Source organism: Zootoca vivipara, chromosome 11 (assembly GCF_965207765.1).
Source record: "Zootoca vivipara chromosome 11, rZooViv2.hap1.1, whole genome shotgun sequence".
Classification (NCBI taxonomy): domain Eukaryota; kingdom Metazoa; phylum Chordata; class Lepidosauria; order Squamata; family Lacertidae; genus Zootoca; species Zootoca vivipara.
In genome coordinates, this window is record NC_142594.1 from 27,419,852 (window position 1) to 27,438,297 (window position 18,446).

The 18,446-nt window shown below is 40.0% G+C and overlaps 1 protein-coding gene across 2 annotated transcripts in view; it reads left to right on the forward strand.

The window, feature by feature from the left end:
• Nucleotides 1-18,446, forward strand: part of DGKB (diacylglycerol kinase beta) — a 217,910-nt gene that overhangs the window by 36,806 nt on the left and 162,658 nt on the right. The window contains exons 11-14 of one of the 2 annotated variants that reach the window (XM_088654314.1): nucleotides 443-559; nucleotides 2,523-2,621; nucleotides 10,690-10,722; nucleotides 17,342-17,458. In XM_088654314.1, the coding sequence (XP_088510440.1) occupies nucleotides 443-559; nucleotides 2,523-2,621; nucleotides 10,690-10,722; nucleotides 17,342-17,458 (366 nt within the window). The remainder of the gene's footprint in view (nucleotides 1-442; nucleotides 560-2,522; nucleotides 2,622-10,689; nucleotides 10,723-17,341; nucleotides 17,459-18,446) is intronic. The other variant, XM_088654315.1, reaches the window with a different exon arrangement.

Below are 18,446 nucleotides of genomic sequence, written 5' to 3' on the forward strand. Positions count from 1 at the left end.
CAAACCTGCCTGATCTTATAAGGTAATCTTCTAAGCCTGTTGTTGGGTACTCCCTCACCCTGTGAGGACAGTTGGAGGACTAGTAGCGAGGCCTATTCAGTGATAGCATCTCCTATGTGGAATACCTTCCCCAAGCAGTTTTTTGGAGGGTGATTTCATCAAAGCTATTTAGGTGTCAGGTCAAAACCTTAAAATTTTACAAGACTTTTGATTGATAGCTTTGTTGTTGTTTTATTGTTTTTGTGGCCTGCTTGCTTGTTCTTCAATATTTGTTGACTTAAGGGTATTAACTGTTCAGTTTTATCAGTACTTTATGTGGTTCCTCTTAATAGTTTAATGTTGCTTTGCATGCTTTGGTAGAGATGTGGCTCTTTGGAAAGTGTCTTTTTTAAAAAGTAAAGAAAGGAAAGATTTTACTCCTGGCTGCACTTTTCTTTCCTAGGTCATGCATCACTTCTGGGTAGAAGGGAATTGTCCATCCAAATGTGATAAGTGCCACAAAACTGTAAAATGTTACCAAGGATTGACTGGGTTGCATTGCGTCTGGTGCCAAGTCACAGTGAGTGCCTTCGATTGATAATAATGGTTGTGATTATGCAGGCTGATGTACCACAGCATTTCCTACTGGTGCACATGTGCTCCCTGAGGCTGTGGCTAAGGGGCTGGGGGGAAAAGCTAGCACCAAAGAGTGGGGTCCTTATTCTAACCTGGGTCTGCCTTTGTGTGCATTCGAGAATTTTAAACGCTTAAAATGCACAAATGGTCTGCATGGAAGTCAATAGAGTGTGAATGCTGAATTGGGCCTCAGAAGAGGTTGGGGGAGAACCGATTCAAGTAGATTGGTTGGGAATCCAAATCAACCTTATTGGTTGTAGAATGGCTTAAGTGTGCATTAATTATGGTAAAGTGGCCTTGCCACTAAGGCGGTGAATTAGTGTGACAAGTTTTAGATTGTGGGGTGAGCAAAAGACACCCACAATAAAGCTTCAGTACTTGGAGGAAATTGAAAATTGATACATTTTTATTTTGTTGCTAGGAAACTGCCAGAAAAAAGTATTACTATTATTATTTTTTACAGTAATGATTAATATGGACAGGGTTTCAATAAAATGCCAGTCACTTTTAAATTCAGAAATGCCATGGCCAAATTATCCTTTGCTAAAGGGTATGTAACTGGCAAAAGGTATGTCTTACATACAGTGGTACCTCGGTTTATGAACACAATTGGTTCCGGAAGTCTGTTCATAAACGGAAGCGTTCATAAACTGAAGCGAACTTTCCCATTGAAAGTAATGGAAAGTGAATTAATCCGTTCCAGATGGGTCCGCGGCATTCATAAACCGAAAATTCATAAACCGAGGTGTTCGTAAACCGAGGTTCCACTGTACTTTAAAAAGATAGATTGTACCTTTATTAGTACTTACAAAAATAAGGATATGAATTACCTAAAGAAAAAAAGAATACAGACAAGGGAACAGTGATAGGGAAGATACTCTGCCCAGGGAATGAGACCACCTGTTGAACCAAATATTCGTGCACTGCCTATAAAGTCATGTTATATAACAACATAATCTTATGTAAGTGCACTCAGAAGTAAAAAAAACACCATCAAATTCAATGGGGTTTATTCCTAGATAGCTAGGATTATAGCCTAAATTAAAAACCTCTAATCTGAAAGCTTAATTGGCTAGGACATTGCCTATAAAACAGGTAAATCTGATAACAAAAATGTTGACATGAAACAGTGCTGATTGGAAAGGAATGTACCAACTAAATTATCTTCCCCATGTTGGTGTAGTAGTTTAAGAAATGTAACCTGTAATTCTACCACATTTAACCAGGGAGTCAGTCCCATTGAACCCAGTGGAATTTTATTTTGACCAAGCTTTTTAAGGATTGCACTGATAGTACTTGTTTGCTTAGACTGCGATCCTAATCTCTGGGAGTAAGCTCTGTTGAATCCAATAGGATTTATTTCTGAGTAGACATGGTTAGGATTGTTCAGTAAAAGCCTAATTTCCAGAGACCTAGCTGTGTTAGTTCGTTGCAGCAAAAACACGTCATACCTGCAATTTGGGATAACACTTCATGTATCCGATGAAGGAGGACTTTAGTCCATGAAAGTTTATGCCATAAAAAAACTTGTTAGACTTTAAAGTGGCATAAGATTCTCTGTTACCAAGTTTCAAAGGTTATTTGATGTTAATAGATCATTGTTGTTTTGCTATTACTTTGTAAGTATCATCTTTTTCAGTTGGTCAACTTTGTAAAAGTTAGTAACATGACTTTTACATACATATTTACTAAGTAATGCTTTCTGTGTGAAATCAATCCCAGTGCTACTTATTCATGTTATATTTGAGTTTTGTACTTTCATCTAAAATTGGTCACCTTCAAAGTTTAATTATTATTGTTTTTTTACATCGTAACAGCTCAGTGTATTTCAGCACACTCACATTGGCCGACTCCTGTGACATTTATATTCTTAATGATATTTTTTTTCCCTCTCTCTCTCATTATAGCTGCATAACAAATGTGCATCACACCTCAAACCTGAATGTGATTGTGGCGTTCTGAAGGATCATATTCTACCACCCACATCTATCTGCCCTGTAGTATTGGTAAGTTCTTGTTCATCCATTTCAAAAGAGCTCTTCTGCATTAAAGGCATCTTAAGGCTACAGGAGAGCTTCAAGGCTGCTGTTACTACAGCCTTGTGCTGACAGCACAATCTAAACAAAATGCTAACTCACTAACGATAGTATGTTGTATTTCCCTCTTCCTTTATGTAACTGAATGTCTTCTAGAATGGATGCTGTAATTGAAACTGATTCTGGTTTTATCACTTAGTCATGCTGAATTTACCAGAAATTGTATAGGTCGAATACTTGCACATCCTACTTCTTTTATAGATCTAGCTTCCTAGAATGATGAAGTTATTCTTATGGGCACATTTTGCTTGGGATGCATGTTATATATCTGCAATGCTAAGGGCTCTGATCTCCACCGGAGGTTACCTGGAATGATGGCCTTGGCCTTGCAGCAAGCAATGCATCAACATTATATGTTTTATGCTGCTAGACTGAGCAGTAAATTTACCTGTCTACAAATATAATTACTCAATGAAAAGGGCAATACAGATGCTCTGTGAAGAGCGCTACGAAGAGCTTTTGAGACGGACCTTCAAAGCTTATATGTCAATAGAGTTGTGCAACCCTGTCGCAATCCTCTCCACCCGGAGGGGGAAAAAAGCTTGTTTGATTTGAGCGATGATGTCTATTGAACACTTCTGGAAAAATACAGGTATTTGTAGGATAGGGGGCCTTGGGAGTAGTGCCGTGTTTCTCCAAAAATAAGACACTGTCTTATATTTATTTTTCCTTAAAAAAAACACATGGTGGCTTATTTTCAGGGGATGTCTTTTTTTTATTAAGTATGGTACAGTTTAACCTACAAGGTTGAACTGTCTATCACTATGGCTTATTTTCGGGGTATGGCTTATTTTCGGAGCATGCCTTATTTTTTGGGGGGGGTATGGCTTATTTTCTGGGTATGGTTTATTTTCGGAGAAACACGGTAGTAACAGAAGAAGCAAAATAATCTTGTAGGACTCTGGTGCTCATAATTCCATATAACTGGGGATCTGTCAATGCCCTAGCCTGACTCTGACTTCTGAAATTTGTGCAGGCATCAGCCTTTGATTTTGCACTCCAGAGCCATGTTAGGTGTGATCATGTTTTTTTAAAATACTACAATAAACTGAAAAATCGTGTACTCTACTAAATAGGGTACATTCTCAGAATTTAAAAAACTACAGTGGCACACATCTTAAGCTGATATGCCCAGCTCAGCATTTCTTTAACCATAAATTATGTTAATGGTGGTCTTTCTGAATACAATTGTTTTTCTTTAAATAGGCTTCAAAATTTAAAAATCGTGATGTTGCGAAACTACACTAATGAGAAATGTAAAATTTGCAAAATTCAAACTTTATGCCACTATTTTCTCTAAACAATGGCTTTTCCTTTACTGTTGTTGTTTTTTTTTAATGAAAATTGGGTGGTAAATTAGAATGGGTAGCATTCTTGGGCTGTTTTTTTCTGTTGATAACCTGCAGCAGTCACTTCTATAAGTTAACACTGGGTAAAGAAGTACTGTAATGTGTGCCCCCCCCCAATTGCTTTGTTGATGATACACTTACAATTGCTTTTCTCCCTTTAGGGCTGGTTTAGATGTAACACTAAATGTTACATCTGTAGCATTATGAGAATAAGCCACAGAGAGCCTTAGTCTCATGTGCTCCCCTGCCCCCCCATCCTTCTCTGGCAAAGCCATGATGAGTTTAGAAGCTTCTACTTTAGATTAACTACAACTTTCCACTTCATCCACACCTGGACAAGCTGTGGTTAATCTTTACTATGATTTGTTAATCCAACTTCAAACCATGGCTCATGTTGCTGTATTCTTTCAGCTATAGTTCACCTTAAAGTTTAAGGTTTAGATGACCACTAAATACAATGGAAGGCGGGGGGGGGGGACATGCAAAACTTAAGTTTCGCTGTAGCTCATTCTCGTAATACTAAACCTGGGTGGTCGATGTGGTTTCCGCTAAGTGTTGCTGGACTCCAACTACCATCAGCATGAGCCAGCCTGGCCAGTGGTCAGGAATGATAGGAGTTGTAGTCCAAGAACCTCTACATTGGTGGAGGAAAGGATTTGAGAGAGTTGGCATTTGGGGCTTCTGACTCCACTTCTGCCTGGTTTTTGGATGTGGGCAGGTCACTCGCTTCTGCCTCATTCAGCAGTCTGTTTCCAATAAAGACCAACAAAATTACTCTGGGAACCTTACAAGCAGAACATGAGAGAATGCAGTTTCTTTGTTTGTCCCCAGCGAACTGATATCCAGAGCTATACTGCCTCTTGTAGGTCTCAAGGATTTTGAGTTGGGCATCTGTGGTTGGAACTTAATGGATGAAACCTTTTGGAGGCACTATGCAATTCTGAATGCCTGTTAAGAGTTATCTGTATTTGGGGCAGCATTTAATATGCCTTTACAGTGACATCATAATTCTGTTCATCATTGTGGAAAAGGATCCATTCACCAGCTTGGATCTATGAATTTGAACAAATGGCCAAATCTGCACAATATGTTTTTTCACAGTAGGAAATTCAGCTTTTAATCTTGGTTTTATCCCACACACATTTTGTTGAATAAGCAGTATGTGTTTGTTTGGTTCAAGTATGAAGGGGATTCTTCCCCCCCCCCACAATAATGTAGGAGATAATACTTTTACATTGTTGCTGTGGAACTCTTTCTTGATCTTAGGATCTTTCATTCACAGCCTAGTAACATTGTGAGTGTCTACAGATAAGATAACTTGAAGTAATGATCTTAATGGTCAGTTTTCTATGTGAATAAAATTCTGCTAATGAAGAGGCTAAACAACTGAGTTCCAATATACCTTTAATATTGTGGCTTATCCCATAGCATCATAACTTACTACATTGTTTGTCCCATGTATGTAGACATGTGTAGATACTCATCTAGAACTCTTCAAGAATAAATGCAATAACAGTACTAGGTAAACTTGTATCCCATAATAAATATCACTCTCAGAAAATAGGATTTCATGCTGGATTGTCTGGTGCACTTTGCCATGACAAATTATTGTCGCTTTCCTCACCCCCCACTTTTTAAGGACACCACGTTATCATGAATAGCCTCACCTCAACACATGGTGGGCCCAGGTCCTTCCAAATTTGGATGTGCCCTTTTATTGGCTTAGATTGCTGACTGTCACGACGCATCCCAGATAAGGAAGGCATACGTGTAATAGTTAACTTTCTATTGGCAAGAGAAACACTGACAGCAGCTTCCATTGTGTTCCACACGCTTCTAACATCTAGACACCTGCCCACAGGTCTGGGCCCAATGGAGCAGTTGCAACAACAGGGGGGGCCCTCCCCTCTTCCAGCTTATATATCCTCCTCTGATGGGTTGCATGCCTGCGACCTGAGACTTCTCCTGCATGGAAGTCTTCGCTGCTGCTCCTCCTTTTCAAGCCTGTCCTGGTTCTAGGAGACAGTGGTGCAGGGGAAGGTGGGGAAACTACTGACCCATCCCACTCCCTCCTTCCCCAGCTCTTGCCTTGCAGGTGGTGTGACACCCCATAAATCACTGCTCCCCTCTCCTGGGTTACTCCCCTTGTCCCTTGCCTTTGCCACAGACTCTTCGGATCCCTGCCCTCCTTTTTTCCTGCCACTCTCTTCCTTCTCCAAAATGTACTCATGTTGGGAGATGAATGGCACCAGTAAGGTGTCTGTCTATCTGCCTGCCTAAGTTTGCCTCTCTCCCTGTCTCCTTCCTCTCTTTGTCAAAGAAAACGCTGCAACAGCAGTATTTCAGGCCTCTTAGAAGTCTTGGGAAACATTGTTCTCTAAAGCTCCTGAGTCCATGGAAATTTTTTAATACTTCCTGGCAGTTATTGTGTGGCCAGTTACTAATGCATCTCATTTTTGTGCATTTGGATTTTCATTTTAGGTTTGTTCTTGCTGCATTTTATTGTATTATCTGTCCATTGCTCATGTTAATGAACAGTGTTTAACTTTTAGTCTGTGTGATCTCCAATTTGTATTGCTTTTTGGAGCATGGAGTGAAGATATAGTCCAGGAATTTTTTGATATTTCTCTTTTCTTGACTTTCCTGTCTTATCCAGAATGTTGTTGTCTTCCATATAAAATAAAGTTTAATAGACTCTGGAGTGCATCTTAGCCTTGTTCATTGTTCTCATCTTCACTCCAACCATCGAAAACAGAGTAATACTTCTGAGTCTCCCAGAAGGAATACTAAAACAGGGAAACTTTTACCTTTGCAGAAGTTATTCAAGAGGAACTCTGTACCTATGTGCATTGATATATTTTATGGTGATGTTTGTGACTGAAATTAAATGATTTCGGTTACAATCTGTGCATGTAGATCTCATGGTACTCTTAATAGATGCCAGAATCAGTTTATAGCTGCCCTCTTATTTCTGTAACATGTTAATTAATTCACACTGATCAAATAAATGTACATTGAGATTTGTTTCCTAATGAGGGTGCATTTAGAAGAAAGGGTTTTGCATCCTTCTGATATCCTGTGGGTAATTATATTCTAATTATATGGTATGGAGGATACTATAACTCAGTTCTGAAATTGTTCATTGGATCCAATTAATTGCATGCACATAATGAAAGTTCACGATGAGGTTGACGGGCAGTGAGTTTAAGGAAACCTTTAACTCAATTTAATCCTAGCTTTTGTATTACAATAGAATTAGATTATAACAAGGTTAGAAGCAGAGTATTGGCATGAGGTGGTTGCATGCAAGAAGAAAAAATATCTCTGCCCCTTACTATGGCTTATTTTATATGATTCTGCATATGCAACATAAATGCATGCAGTTTCAGTATTTAGATACATACTTGCTCAACTTTTTACCAGTTTGTAACAGTACTATTTTGTGAATAGAATCAGTAACAGATTACTAATACTTTCCTGCTCTGTATTATAAATGGCAGATGTCCATTTAACAAACGACAAAGATGGGGACCTCTCTCTCCACCTGCAAATAATAATGTAATAATAGGACAACTGTACTCCTGATTACTGGAGGCTTGGGCAGTACTCCCGCCCCCGTTGTTGTTGTTGTTGTTGTTGTTGTTGTTGTTGTTTGTTTTACTATCATTTAAATATTTTAAAAGTTGGGTTTTTTGTTTCTGTAAGCCTGCAATTTAGGATCGCACCTAAAGCCAAAATCTCATATAGTCAGAACAGATTGGGTGCAATAGCAGGTGGGATTGCAAAACTCATTTTCCCCAGAGGCCAGCCTCCTTTCCAAATTTGCCAAGCGCATGAAGCTGAATGTGTACAAGTTAAATGTAAGCTGTGAGCTTACTAGGTAGACAGATAGACGGAAGGATAGATGGACCGTTTTTTTAAAAAAACAACAACCCTGTACTATGCTTCCAAATATTACTTCAGATTTGCTGTGAACCAGTGCCTCTGCACTGAAAAGAGCTCACTTTGAGGACTCAACCTCTATCTAAGCAGACTAAATATACAATTGTAGTGTTGTATAACACACAATGGATGCAAGATTGAAACCAGACACAAAATCCTTTTCTCCTTCATCCCATGGTGTTCAGAGTATAGTTCCTTTCCAAGCAAAAACTTCAAAAACTGAAGTATAAGAGTGTTCTTATCTGCAGCAAGAGCTATTTTTTTGTTTCTTTTTCATGTCAGATTGAAATTAATAACTGCCCCCCAGAGGAAGATGCATTTTTCAATTAACTACCATTCTCAGCTCCATGTTGGGCATGAAGAGGATGATAAATTGTAACTGGCACTATTCACTCATCCTAAATTTTACCTAGGGTTGTCAACTCTGTAAGTATCAAGTTTCCTGGGCAAAGGGGAACCAACACTTTGACAGAGATTGTGATATAATGATCTGTGCTGCACATGTAGCTGGTATGCTGTCAGAGCACTGACTCGATGGTAGAAGGGTTAACTGCTTTGAGGCCTTGAGGTGAGGGCTGATTCATAAGTCACTGAAGAGATGTGGGAACTGCATTCCCTGTGGTTTGGTCATGCAAACTTCTGTGAGTACCATGGGCATGGTTCTTTGCTCGTCCTGAGTCTCCTAGTAGCTCTTTCCAGCTTAAGCAGATATGATGGCGCCTCATAAATAACTTCCATGACAATTCGTGTTTGAGGATGATGAGCCTTTACATCAACAAATGCAATTTGATAGAAGTTGATATGCAGGTTCATGAATCATCATGTTTGCTAACTCTTACTCTTGGGTTCTCCAGAACTTTCACATTACACAACAGTGCAGCGAATAAAAAAGTTCCCCAAAATTATGTACAGCAGTCAGTGATGTAGCCAGGGGCCAAAGTCTAGGGCCCCCAATGACTATCCTGAAACCAGATATGACGAGGCAAGCGGGTTCAGTGTCAGCAGCTGGTGCCATGTGGGCATGCTGGGTTCTACTGGGGCCTAGGATCTAAAATTTGCTAGATGTAAAACGCATCCCAATGTGCGGCAGATGCTGCCCATGTGGATCTGGGGAAGTGGAAACTATTGGCCACATACTTCTGCGATTCAGCTGCTACGAGGAGGTGTGAGGCAAGCTCATCCACATGACGCTGGCTGAGCGTCCTGGACGCTCAGACAATTTCTATATAGAGTGGCTTCTTTCAGATGCTAACTCTAATGTGACAGCAAAGGTAGCCAAGTTCTGTGCTAGAGCCATAAAAATCCGAGCCAACCTAGTTAGTAGTGCCCAAAAATTTCAGGACACAGCCAAAGATGATCAATTGCTACCATTGCTCCCAAGCAGTGATACCTTCTTTTATCTAATTTTTTTTGTAATGGTTAAAGTGGTTTGTATTTATTGTTTATATTTTGGATTGTATTTTGGATTGTTTTATGTATATATGTGTATGCTGGTCGAGAACCGTAACAATAAACTAAACTAAACTAAAATCCTAGATGTACCTCTGACGACAGAACACTATTTGGAAAGAACAAAAAGGAAGCAAAGGGTTGTGAGCTGTGTTGCTAAAGGTTGAAAGAAGAATGGGAAGTTATTAGAGTCCATGAGGAACTATAAAAATAGAGTTTGGTCACTTGCTAGGAATATGCTTTAGCTTATACTACCTGAGGATGTGGACAGATTGTTTGAGAGCCTGAAATAATATAGCAGCACCCTTGACCCTTGACCTTCTGTGCAATGAAAGGTGCAACAGGAGGGAATCTTTGTGCTTGAATCTTGGAAGTGGCTAATCACTCTTCAGGCTTGGTATAATTGCTTTAACGGAAGCAGTGTTACTATCCCTTATGAAAAAATGCATTTTATACACAGGGTATTCAAAGACAACTGGTTCAATGTTCCATTTAAAGTATTAGTGTAAACCGTCCATGTAAACATTACTGAGCCTTATGATCATTTTGAGATCCCCTCTGGTTAGTCACTAGCAAGGATTCAGTTACTAGTAGCGATGCTTGAGGAATTCATTTGTTTGCGAGTTTCAGTATAGATTGACTTGATTTCCACATAAATTTTTGTGTGGATTATTATTATTATTATTATTATTATTATTTGAATTTATATACCACCCTATGCCCGGAGGTCTCAGCTTTAATAATAGATTAATGCAGTAAGAGGATGGAAAGGACTTATGCATGAACCTATGCAAAGCCAACACAGACTAGAAATAGACTGACCAAACCATCCTCAGTTGTCTGATATAAGAGGCAGGGCATTTTCAGTGGTGGCACCAACCTTCCTACCTGGGGGTATCTGCCAACCACCATCTCTTCCCATTTTCAAGTGAGCAGTGAAAATATTTTTGTTCTGGAAGCCATTTTATGATGAGTTTTTGCTTTATGCTGATGTTTTGGATTGTATGGTGCTGTTTTTTTATTGCTTTTAAGATTTGATTTTTGTTAATTATCTTTATCTTATTTGTGAAAATTTTTATATAAACACAATGCATCCACATTACTTTCCTGTAATGACTTGACTTGTAATGGAAACTGCTTTACTAGCTCAACAAAATGGACACACATTCAAATTTTCTTTGCAGGAATTGTCTTTAATTAATATTAATATTGTAGCTGAAACTGTTTTTCTCCAACAGACTCTACCTCCTTTAGGAGTTTCGCTTCCTGAGGTGCGTAACATAAAAGTGTTAACAGATGCAAATAAAAGTTGTTTGGTGTTTTGACTTCCTGCCATAAAGTACATTTTGGGGCTGGCATAGTAGTTATGGCAGTCTGTATTTCTTGCAGCACTCCAAAAAGCAGAAGACCTGCACATTACATATTAAAAGAAGACTTTTTTTTATCAAAGGATAGACTACCCTAGACTGATCCTAAATTACTCACAGTTGAGATTAGATCGGAACTGTTGAAGTTTTAATGGTCGTCCAGGGTTGATAACAGGGATAAGCAAGCCAGTAAGTTCTGCTTTGTACAGTTTTGGCAAGGACTCCATTCTGTTCCACCAAAGCTCAAGTAGAGTGTGATATCTGTAATGAATTCTGCTATCAGTGTGTGCAGAGACAGGTCTCTGCCCATGCTTGGAGACAACAGAGTGGCAGTACTGACATTCCCTGAGCGTGATGGAGCCTTCACAGCAAACAAGGTGTGAACAAGTGTGGTCCTTTGAACCACTCTGGACTGTTCCATATCTATTCTGAGACCACCCTAGTGGGTGGTCTTTTTTGGTACTCCGGGAGCTCTTCACAGACTAGGGTAGAGCTTGAGCAGCCACAATAATGTCCTCCAACCATATTAGACCTTGCCTTGTGAATACTGAACATGAGATATGGGTACAGCATGACATAGCAACTCACTTGGTTGTGCCATGCCTCATACGTTTCTGGAACTGGTTTAGGTCCTGGTACGTAAAGAATGCCCTGGATCCACTCAATGAATTCTGTCCCAGCCAAAAATCGTAGTTCCGATGTGGATTCTGGTTTGGGTGGAGCTCTGCTCTATTTCTAGGCAATTTCATAGAATCATAGAGTTGGAAGGAACTCTGGGGATCATCTCGTTTAACCCTCTGTGATGTAGGAATATGCAACTGTCCCATACAGGGATTGAACCTGCAACCACGCTCTAACCAACTGAGCTGTCCAGGTTGAGCTATTGATAGCTAATAGGTGCATGAAGATCCTGTTCTTCAGAACTTTGCCTTCAGCATATTATAGAGGACCTTTGTTCTCATTTCTGGGACTTTATGAGTTGCATCACAAATGTTCCTGTGGTTTTTAGAGAATTTGAAATGGTGATGTTTAGATAATATGGTGGAGGAGAGGGGCAGAAACAGATTTCCCCTCATGTCTGTGTGAAATGGATTTTTTAAGCCAGCAGAGAAGACGTATACAGTCTTCCTGAACAAAATTCACTGGAAGTTTACACCATCAGCTAAACATCACTTTGGAAGAGCATCATCTGATTCTTCTGCCTTAACAAGATGAACACAACATTGTCATAGCAGTAAGAGGGCTGAACAACCTCTACTCCTTGAACATAAACAACATAAAATAGAGATCCGGTATAATGGTACAATAGAATCTTTGTGTTGTAATGTCATTGTGCAAACTGGGACAGACCTAGAGCAACTCAGTGTATGTTTTTATAATTCCTATAAGGCCTATAAGGCCTTTTCTTGTCTGCATCAACGTCCATTTTATGCCCATGGGTAGAAGATCAACAGTTGATTGGACTTGTGAATGGGAGAATCCCGAGCAAGGAGAAGTTGTACTGGTGCATTCTCTTAATCTCTAACACTATATAGAATAACAGGAATAGGATATTGCTACCTAATCAGCCTCTAAGGGTGGCAATCAGGAATCCAATGTCCTGTTGCAATACTTTTTGGATTTTTCCCCCTAGTCTAGAAGTTCATGGAGGAAACAGAATACCTTCACGTTGCGAGCCGTCAAAATGTGCATTAGTGTTTTATTGAGTAACTTTCACTCAGCATTGCCTGTGTCCATGAGACAAAATGATTACAGCCGCATCAATCATTTTGTATACCCTAATAAAATAGTCATAACTAGAACATATATGCTACCCAGAAAATAAATATCTGCATTTTGCAGTGTCATTTATTTTCAATAAGTGTCAGCTTCACCTCCATTTTTATATAAGAATATCGCACAATCGCCCTGGGATTTTACATAGCTGTTGTTTTTGAAGGACATGCCAAATGTTGTTTGATCTCCTTATTTCAAGGTTTTAATATTTCAGTCCTGTAGTTCTACTGAAGAATTCTAACTGCAAAAGACAAACAAAAACCCTTTACTTAGGCAATGTTTACATCATCCCTTCTATTGAGATACTTGCCATTTCAGGCAAGTAAGATGAAAAGAATCTACAGGTAGAAATAACCTAGGATAAACAGATAAGGATTTAGCCAGCCAGCAATTATGCAAGTTATATGGAAAAGTGAAACAATGATCTAGGAGTTCAATGAGGAGGAATAAACATTGATTTTTGTATTTGAAAACTGATTTGCAAATGTCACCTTTTATAAAAATAGTTGACACCCATTGCAAAGTATCACACCCCTAGGAAAATCAGCAAGATAAGCAGTGCTGGAGATGTGATAATGTTAAGGGTGACTTCCTCCGTGGTGCCCATTCTAATCCCATTCTAAACATTTTCCTAAGAAACCTTTGAATAGGAATGTGCTAGGAATTGCTTTACCTTTTGGATTCTGTAGTGATCTTGATTTGATTCTTGGGAGAGATAAGAAACAGATTTTATTTTTTAAAAAATAAAGCTCCCAAGGCAGCTTACGAAAGTTAAGAAACAATAAAATTATATACAATAAAGAACCTGAATACATATTTTACTTAAAGATATATTTCAGTGGCCAAAAACCTAGTAGCTGAAAATTGGCTTCAGAACAAATCGACCTTAGGCTGCAATCCTAAATGCATTTATTGGGGGGGAAGCCCCATTGAACAAATTGGAGTTCACTGCCAAGCAAACATGCACGAGATTGTATTGCACATTAAGTTAAGTTAGCTTGTTAAATCATAAACACTTAAGGAACCTTCCACTGCATGAAAAAATAAATATTTATGAATTATCAGTCAGAATGCTATACACATGTACAGTATGTACAAAACTATCTGTCCTCTGTGTTACATTTAGAAGGAATATAATATTCTCCTGAGATTTCAGGTGCCTTTGGTTTCTCTATTTGTAATTTGTTCTGTGCTTCATTTGTAGTTTCTGAACATTGGAATAGAGGGGCGGCAAAGCGCATACTTGCAGATAGCGCTTCTTGTTAGCAGGCACACCTGATTTCCCTTTAACATAATAGGGGCCCAACTTAAAGTGAACTTATTCAGACTGAAGCGACCACCATAGGTGATTAAAAAATGTCACAGCCTACCATTTTAAAAGACAACATAGCAAAAGATGACATACCTTTTTGTGATGTTTATCTAGACCTGCATGGATTCTGGGGGGGCCTCAATATGATCTATATATTACTATTTTTTTTTTTTTTGCAATTTTACCACCAGACTTGGTTCTTTTCTTTCTCTCTGCAGCAGCAGCAGCAGGAAAAAAAATCTGTCAGTGTTCCTTACTTTGCAACATTAGTTCTTTTTCTTTCTCTCCCCTCCCTCCCACCCCATCCCCGTTTTAAAAGCTGTAAATTGATCACGACAATTACGAATATTATTTCTGGCAGTCTGCATTTTTTTTCTGTGTTTATATGTGTTTTGTTACTATGAAGCACAACACCTGCACAATTAATTTAGTTTAACTTAACGACAACAACAAGAAGCCAGTAGCATTACTGCCTACATCTGCATACTTTCCTCATGAATGTGCCTGTAGGAATATTTTTAGCAGCACAAAGTAGAGGTGTTTAATTAGTAGAGCAGGGGTAGCCAACATGGTGCCCTCTAGATGTCATTGGACTCTCAACTTCCATCATACCTGACCATACGTCAGGCTGGCTTTGACTTATGTGAGTTTGCACCCAGCAGTTTCTGAAGGGCAGCATATTGGATTCCCCTGCTCTCCTCATTGGAGCAGTTAGCTCTTGAATTGTCACTTCTTCCTTTAGGATATATATAGTCAAAGGAGGGACGCAGGTGACGCTGTGGTCCAAACCACTGAGCCTCTTGGGCTTGCCAATCGGAAGGTCAGTGGTTCAGATCCCTGCAACGGAGTGAGCTCCTGTTGTTGCTCTGTCCCAGCTCCTGCCAACCCAGCAGTTTGAAAGCATGACAGTGCAAGTAGATAAATAGATACCACTGTGGTGGGAAGGTAAACAGCATTTCCGTGCACTCTGGCTTCCATCACAGTGCCCCATTGCACCAGAAGCGGTTTAGTCATGCTGGCCACATGACCCAGAAAGCTGTCTGTGGACAAACACCGGCTCCCTCGGCCTGAAAGCGAGGTGAGCGCCGCAACCCCATAGTCGCCTTTGACTCATAGCTGCCAAGTCCGGATCGTAAAGATCCGGGATCGGCAATGCGCGCACGACCGGAAGTTGCGTGACGCAACTTCCGGTGGCACTTCGCCCTTCTATGGGCACCAGAAAATGGTGGCGCCAGCGCCGGAAGTCGCTTCCGCGCATGACCGGAAACACGTAAAAGCGACTTCCGGCGCAGGCGCCGCCATTTTCTGATGCCCATAGAAGGGCGAAGCGCCACCGGAAGTCGCGTCACGCAACTTCCGGTCATGCGCGGAAGCGACTTCAGGCGCCGGCGCCGGCATTTTCTGGTGCCCATAGAAGGGCAAAGCGGCACCAGAAAAATGGCCGCCAGGAAGAATCGAATTTAAGGGACAATGCCGGGATTCTCTGCCAAACGGGAGACCGCCGGGAAACGGTGAGAAAAAAGGGGGTTTCCCGGCGGATACGGGATACTTGGCAGCTATGCTTTGACTGGACTTAACTTTCCAGGGGTCCTTTACCTTTACCTTTCATATAGTGAAAGACGATCTGCAAAAGCTTTCAAGTCTAATTGGGATTGGGAGACTGGGATTGAATGGCACAGAATATTGACTAGGCTATTTATTTTTTTCTGTTTGTCGAATTAATCCTCAAAGAACAGTGAGGGTAAGGAAGGTGACAGAAAAGGTGCTCCTGGTCTTGAGTTCCTTCGGCAGACTTGATGCCCAGCATTCTTGTCTCCTATTGTGCCTGCCAAATTCCTTCAGCCGTTATGGGAATAGGACCTAGGCTTCAAATGTAAGCCTTTGAAAACTCGGGGAAGTGAAATCTGGTTGTCCGATCTGCTACCCATCTGCCTGGACCACCATCTGCTCAAATATTGCTGAAGACCAGAATGTACTGGTCACAAGGGGGTGGGAAAAACCAAGGGATATATAGGGTAGCTCTGTGGACTTTGCAGTGTAGGAGGCATTTTTTTGGCTTTTGCAACTGAGGAATGAAATTCCTGAGGTGCACACTTCCTTACTGTGGTTCCATGCTGGCTTCAGCAGTGCTCCATGCTTTCCTGCCAGTTGTGTGGCTGTAAACACTGGAAGATTGTGTAGCTATGATTCCAAGTCTTTTCCTGTATACGGTAGTGCCTTTCTCCTAAGCCTCTTTATCCACAGTTGCTGAGGAGGTGACATATTTTCACCTGGGAAAATGCTTCTTAAAAGCATTTGTATGTAAGAAATAAAAAAGATTCACCACTTGGAGAATGTTTTCCTGCTTTTTGCATGCATTCAGTCTTAACTTTGTATTATCCAGATAGTCCAAATTTGGTTTTAGGGCTGAAATCCTGTACACACATAGCAACTTTGTATTAACTTTGTATTAGCCAGATAGTCCAAATTTGGTTTTAGGGCTGAAATCCCATACCCACATAGCAAGGACTAAGTCCCATTGAGGTCAATGGCACTTACTTCTGAGTAGACATACAGTGTAACCTCGGTTTATGAACACCTCGGTTTATGAATTTTCGGTTTACGAACGCCGCGGACCCATCTGGAACGGATTAATTCACTTTCCATTACTTTCAATGGGAAAGTTCGCTTCAGTTTACGAATGCTTCAGTTTATGAACAGACTTCCAGAACCAATTACACCCATGCTTCGGGTTAAGTACACTTCAGGTTGAGTACTCCACGGACCCGTTTTTAACGGATTAATCCACTTTCCATTACTTTCAATGGGAAAGTTCGCTTCAGTTTATGAACGCTTCAGTTTAAGTACTCTGTGGACCGTCTGGAACAGATTAATCCACTTTCCATTACTTTCAATGGGAAAGTTTGCTTCAGTTTATGAACGCTTCAGTTTATGAACAGACTTCGAGAACCAATTGTGTTCATAAACCGAGGTACCACTGTACATAGGATTGTGTTGTAGCTAACTCAGATTAGTGAGGTTGTAATGTAACAAACCCTTTTGAAAACTTCAGATTTTGGGTAAAGCAGATTGCAAAAACAATTGTGCCTTTTAGTAGTTGTTCGGTTTTGTTTTTTTAAAAAAAGAGACTGGGGCAAAAACGCTATTTATATATCTCCTTTTTCAATAAGAATCATACCGCTTAGATGACCTCATTATTATTACCAACTTCATACCATTGCATTAGCCCTTATTGTGACAAAATACAATATCACCTATCTATTTATTATGCTTAGATACATAAATAGATGTATATGAAGTTGGGCTTCATTTAATGCTTTGATTGCAATCACTAAAGCAGTATTTGAATGTATAGGGCTAGAATGAGAGTCTTCAATTTCCACCATAGTAAGATACTATAATGCACTAATCTGCTGCTTCCAACCTCCCTTTTAGGAACGCCAGGCAACTGTGAAAAAAGAAAATGATGGTTCTCAACAAACAAACAAACTAGGTGATCGGAACAAGATGCAGAGAGCAAATTCTGTCACTGTAGAAGGGCAAGGCCTTCAGGTGTGATTACTTCTGTTGTGTTTAAAATTGTGTACAGCTACTCTTCCAACATTTTCCCATGTCGCAGAATGAGTTTGGCCCAATACAGGGGCCCCAGCATAAAACTGTAGCATCCGGTTGCACATTTCAGATTACCCAATTACAGGGCAAAATTTAGAACAGGGGTGGAGAGTCTGAGTGAACGCTCTTATATAATGATAAGATGCGCCAGGATCTCTACCTGCAACATGGTTTATGAAATCATACCATTGTCTTGCTCTGCCTTTACACAGAACAAAATCGCCTCCAGGTGTCTCCATGTTATCTTCCGTTAGGAGTGAAGAAGGCACTAGACTGGTAACATTGAAGAGAACATTTTCTGCAATGGAATATAAACGCACAGTGAAACTCTTGGCAGATTCTCCAGTTCCTTTCTAGGAATGCCATCTGCACAGGACTTTCAAGCCTGCTTTTCAAAATTGGTAGAACATTTTGCTTTTAAAAGCCCAGTAGGTGAGAAGGCAAGTCATTTTCTGGCTGTCATTCACATCTGCATTAGCATATATCCTGATCAGTTATATTTCATTCCAGTTGCGTGATTGGGTTTGGAACATTTAACAAAAACTCAGCTGTTATATTTAACACGAATAAGTTCAATTGCATGGGTTATTCCCTACACACACAATAATTTGTAAAGACCTGCACTCTGCGTGGCTGAATCATATACAATACAGGGGTGACATCTTAAAAAAAAATATCCGTACAAGAACTCCCTCTCCTACCTCAGACACCTCTCTTAAGATATACTAGAAGCCAGCAGGTTGCAATATGTTTGTATGGGATTAAAACGTATACTGTATCCACATAGCTGTTTATTATTATCTGAGATATCAGTAATGATTCCCTGTGTAACTAGTACATGATTTAAAGCCAACATGTGGGAGCAAACAGAAAGGATCTCCGAGCAAAAAAGGGAAGTGGATTTAGCATTACACATAATCCTATAATG